The sequence below is a fragment of the Gavialis gangeticus genome, unplaced genomic scaffold, assembly GCF_001723915.1.
Source record: "Gavialis gangeticus isolate Ggan-Ray unplaced genomic scaffold, GavGan_comp1, whole genome shotgun sequence".
NCBI classification, from domain to species: domain Eukaryota; kingdom Metazoa; phylum Chordata; order Crocodylia; family Gavialidae; genus Gavialis; species Gavialis gangeticus.
The window spans coordinates 10,366,063-10,371,167 of record NW_017728964.1 but is presented as its reverse complement, the minus strand read 5'-3'; the positions used below and the strand labels follow the sequence as shown (position 1 = coordinate 10,371,167).

The following is a 5,105-nucleotide window of genomic DNA, read 5'->3' as shown; positions in this document are numbered from 1 at the left end:
GGGGGGGGGGGGGCACAAAACTAGATGCAGTAAGGCCGAATAAAGCAGGAGGATGACATCCCTGGTTTTGCTCAAAATACATCAGTAGATGCATGCCAAAGTTTGCCTGGACAGTGGGGCTAAGTGGATAAATTCACCAAGGTGCAGCACCCAATAACTACAGTTATTTACCAGAAGGAAAAACTTGGTCCAATAAAGAGTATTATTGTAGAAACCCCCAAAGGGCCCATTATTAGCCAACAGGAGTACTGCTGTTAGCCTGATCCCAACATTGGTATAGCAGTTTATTGCTGGAATCTTCTGAATTCAGAAAACACAGTGCCTCCGATTAAATCCCAAGCACCACATCTGCCAGCTCTTGGGCTAGGAAGTGAAGGACTCCCGGAAACCTTCCCACCGCCCAGTTCAGTATCCGACAAACCAACCACCTCTCCAAGGTTTGGCAGTTCTGGCAAGAAACACACACTTCCACATAAACCTCTTGGCATTTGAAACATTTATTTTGGGAAATACATATTAAACACTATTATTTATACAAAATGGACTAAATTTGTCATAATGCATATAACCCCAAAAAGGCCATTTTAATAGATCTGGATGAATTTTTTTATTTTATTATTTTTTTATTTATTTTTTTCCAAAAATTAGATTACAAAGGAGAAAGCGGCATGTCTTGCTTGGCCCAGCTTGAGATACTGACTAGGAGAAGGTGAAGATGGTGACATTTGCTGAAGTGCATCACACAAAAGGCTCTCTCCCCCTAATAATCTTTTAAGCACTTGAAATATATATTTTTTCACTTAATACACAACATTTTCTGGTTTTGCTAAAATATAGCAAGTCAGCAAGTAAATAATTATTTGTCCTCAACTTAACAGCTCAGTAAGAATTCCTACATTTTGTTGAAGAGTGAGGGGAAAGGACACCATAGTGAAAGGGGAAATATAGATTTTACTTGCAATGCAGGCACACCTGCACACACACATTCAAGACCTGTCCCAGAGCCCATCAGCACAGAGCATGAAGGAAGTGACCTTGCTAGATGCCACACCTCCCTCTGCTACCGTCGTGCAGGACTGGGCCGAAGGTGACACAGTTGCTATAGCTTCCTGTTACCAACCAGGCATGGGCCATCACCAGTGGAGGGAGGCAGCCCTGAGCAGCCCACCTGGCTGTGCCTGTGAATAGATTGGAAAAGGAAGTTGCAGACACCCTGCTGATGCAGAAGGGCACGTGGGCCTCCCAGCTGAGGTGAGATCTGCATCTTTCCAAACCGTCTCAACCGTCTGTAAACACGCAACCCAGTCACTCCCTAAAAGGGGACGCTCTGTGTGTGTTCTGCAGATGTCTCCATCAGGTTACAAGTTGAACCCCCAGCCATGCTGGGGGAGCACTGAAAGGGAGTGATGTAGGCAGTCTTACCCTGCTGAGAGGGGTCAGAAGGCTTATGGAAGGCAGGCAGCGGAATTGCTTTTGACAGTGGATTTTTAGAACAGAAATCTAAGAGGGGGTGAGGGGGGCAGGCGCTGCTACAGATCTCTGCTCCAGGATCACTGTGCATGTGTGCTGTGCAGCTACTATTGGCTTGGCCTCTTGCACCGTCTGTCCTGGAGCTTGATGTAAGCATGAGGCATTTACAGGAGGAGATCCAGTCAACTGGAGCATATTACAGATCAAGGACCCTACACTACAGGGAGAATGTGTGAGACACCAGCCCAGCCTTTCCTACAGCTGAAGGCTTCTAACATGCGTGGTGACATGCAGTGCTCAGTCTGTATGTGCACATGGTCCTCTAGAGGAAGCATTAGCCAAATTAAGGAACTGGTTATATACATACAAGTTGCACAGGTAAAGAAGAAAAGAAAAAACAAAAAACCCCCAAACAGCCTTCTCTGGCTTATTGAAAACCCAATACATCACCTAGGTCACACAGTACAAGAACTCCAGCCCCTGCCCTTGCTTTGCAGAGATGGTTCCATTCTCAGCCCCTTTCACAGACAAACATACTCTGAGCCTTCAACACACAAATGTCCCATGGAACTAAAAATAAATACATGTCTTTTCCCAGGAGACCAGCCAGGCACAGTGCCCAGGCCTGGAGTGACAGGGAAAAGCTGGAATCCCTAAAAAAAAAAAAAAAAATCAATCTGTACTGGCATGTGCCAGGCTGCACAGCCAGGCAACACAAGCTCTCCTTTCCCCTGAGCTATTGCATGATAACTGACTGAAAAAGGCACTTCTTCCCCAAGCAGGCAGTTTTGCCTGGCCATGATTTAGTGATAGGTGAGTCCAGACCATAATGTTCTCAGCTTATTGCATGGAGACACGTGACAGGGTTTGGGGAGAGGGGGCTGGCTAAGCCCTGAGAGCTGGAGGAGGAAGAGAGGCAGAAGGCAATCACCTTCCCAAACTCTCCATGTCACTATGCCTCTCTTAAGGAGGCTACATTCACTAGGAGAAACCCTGGCCTTCAATGGACGGAGAAATAAACAGCAAAGTCACGAGATGAAGAGGTACTTGGCCCCTGGTAGTCACCGAGTTGCAACAGCCTGTACCAACAGGAAGTGTGGCAGCGAGGAGGACACACAGCCCCGTCTCAGGCGCTCCCATCCCATGGTGCCATTTCACTCCACAAAAGGGAGAGAACTAGATTTTCACCACTGACTTCCTATAAGCAAGAGTGGGGAGAAGAGCCCTTTCACATTAGAGAGTTCATTGCAAACAACCTTTCTGGCTTAATCTACCTCCTGCTGAAGCCCACAGACATCTTTCTATACTGAAAGCTGGAGCAAGCCAGTAGCAAGGATGGGGTTCTTCCACTCATGCCAGGGGTTACACTTTGGGCTAGCATCAGAAAACGGAGGCCAACTTCACCTTGAGACAACTCTCTCTGCACTCCCCTAACACCACCTCCACCCCCTGCAGCCCATCACGACGCCCAACGGGGGCTGAGAACGGAACCCCTGTGCTGCAAGAGGGGCAGTGCCAGGGGACTGGCAGTCACCACCCTCTTCATGACAGATAGGGCATCTGGTTATTTGGTCAATTAACACTGGCAGTGCTGGGGAGGGGGGACGGTGGCAATGGCATAAGAATTATATAAAATAAAAAGGGGGAGGGGGTTTTAAAAAAAAAAAAAAGAGCGAGCGTGAGCAGGCTAGGTCCTGGCTACAGGGTGGGATGGTTACATCTCATTGGCCACCAGCTCCTTGTCGGCCACACCGTTGGAGAGCGCGCTCTGGCCCTCATTCAGCCTCTTGACTCTGTAGGCCTCGAAGTGGATGTTGCTGGTAATGTCCTTGATGTTCTGCATGTGTGTCCTGAGGGAAGCAGAGAAGCCTGGTAAATTATGCCTTAGAGCAGGGGTCAGCAATATTTTTGGGCAGAGTGCCGAAAACAACCAAAACTTCAACTTGCAAGATGTTGGTGTGCCAGGGGTGGATGACAGGGGAATACACGAGGGGCCCAATCCTTGCTGTTGGCATGTAGCCCCAGTCCCTTCCCTGCCATCCAGCCAGAGGTACATGTGCCAAGCAAAATGCCTTTGGGTGCCACGCTCTGGCACCTGTGCCGGGGGTTGCCTACCCCTGCCTTAGAGTGTGGTTGCAAATGGAGTTAATAGCACCTCTTTTGCTCCAGCTGAGGATCACAGCTAGGACTCAACTCACTAACTCACTGAGAGGAGGGCAGAGAGGTGCGTCTGGGGGACAGGCTCTGCAACACAGGAAGCACGGAGACAAACCCATCTTTGTGGTGCCTCTACTGGTGGTCTGTGGGTTTGCCTGTGACAACAGAGCTTCCATCCCAGTTACTGTTTTTGCTGCTAGTCAGTGTATGTGAGGGGTCCTCCAATTCAAGAAGTGACCGGTGCCTCAGCAGCCGCTGGTCTGGTGCTCGGTGAGGAGTACCAGCTGAGCAGATCAAGAGGCTCATGCTCATCCAAGCACATGCTGGGCTCTGCCCTTCCCTTGGATGCCACCTGCTGGCAGAATACTATTTGAGCATTGGAGCTGGTTTCTCACCCAAGCGTATTTATACCGACCTGATCAGGAGATCCCGCAGGTAGGCAAACTCACAGTGTGTCGTGTTCTCCACTGAAAGGGAGGAGAGAAGGCAAGCCATTAGGACACAGCCCAGCACAGCCATGTTTCCTAAGCAACGTGGCAATTTCAGGACAAGAAGGACCCTTGTCTTCCCTGTCAGGGTTCCTGCTAGGTTATTCAAGCCCACTGTGCTCAGAGCTGGGGGCTCTGATATAGACCCTAAGGACATTGGACCAAGGGATCTTATGGATCCCATCACGGAGGGGAAAGTGCTTGTCCTTTTGCCAGCCACAAAAGAGCTTTTATCCATGTTCCCTTTGTTTCCTCATGGCTTCTCCTACAGTAGCAAGTTGGTGCCTCTTCCCAGCCCAGCCATCCACAAGGGACTTTCTGGAGAAGGGACTTTAGGGAGATGATGCACTATATGCCTGCAGCAGCAGGTAGGAGTTAACAAAGCAAAGGATCGTCTAGTGGCTAAGGTACTGGCCTGTGACAAGGCAGTCCTGGATTCACCTCTGGCTTTGCCAAAGACATTGTGAGAGACAGGGAGCATGTTTCAAAGTACCTTAGATCCCTTCCCTGCCTCCTGCTATGGACAGAGGAGACTTAGATGGCTGTTTTACAGGTACTTAGAGTGGGGAGAGAAAGCCTTTAACAATCTATCAACTAATGGATCAACTTATCACCTAGGTCTCAGTTCATTGTGTGTTTGAACTGTATTGTTTATCTTTTTGATAAGAACAACTCCTTGAAGGGGGAGGAAAGTATCTTCCCTTTTGCTTTCTACAGGAATGAACACAATGCTCACATAGCAGGCAGATGAATGACACTATGTCTGCAAAATAACCAGTGATAAATGGTGAATCCCTGAGCCTCCCTATGTTGAAGGCAGATACCATGCATTTTAGACACGACTGGCATTTCTTCTGCATCCACCACCATCAAGCCTGTGATTTCCAAAGGGGCGGCCACTAGGGGGCAGCACAGGGTTTAAAATAAAACAGGTTTTCCTGGCATTTGTGTTAAGCACTTACTCAGAATAGTTTTTTATATATATATATA

The 5,105-nt window shown here is 48.4% G+C and overlaps 1 protein-coding gene across 4 annotated transcripts in view; it reads right to left on the bottom strand.

Annotated features, from left to right (window-relative positions):
• Positions 1 to 478: 478 nt before the first annotated feature.
• Positions 479 to 5,105, bottom strand: part of SEPT9 (septin 9) — a 291,529-nt gene continuing 286,902 nt past the window's right edge. For all 4 annotated transcript variants that reach the window (XM_019502714.1, XM_019502728.1, XM_019502722.1 and 1 more), the window contains 2 exons: positions 4,043 to 4,094; positions 479 to 3,320 (listed from right to left, as the gene is read on the bottom strand). In XM_019502714.1, coding sequence (XP_019358259.1) covers positions 3,185 to 3,320; positions 4,043 to 4,094 — 188 coding nt within the window. In that variant the 3' untranslated portion in view covers positions 479 to 3,184. The remainder of the gene's footprint in view (positions 3,321 to 4,042; positions 4,095 to 5,105) is intronic.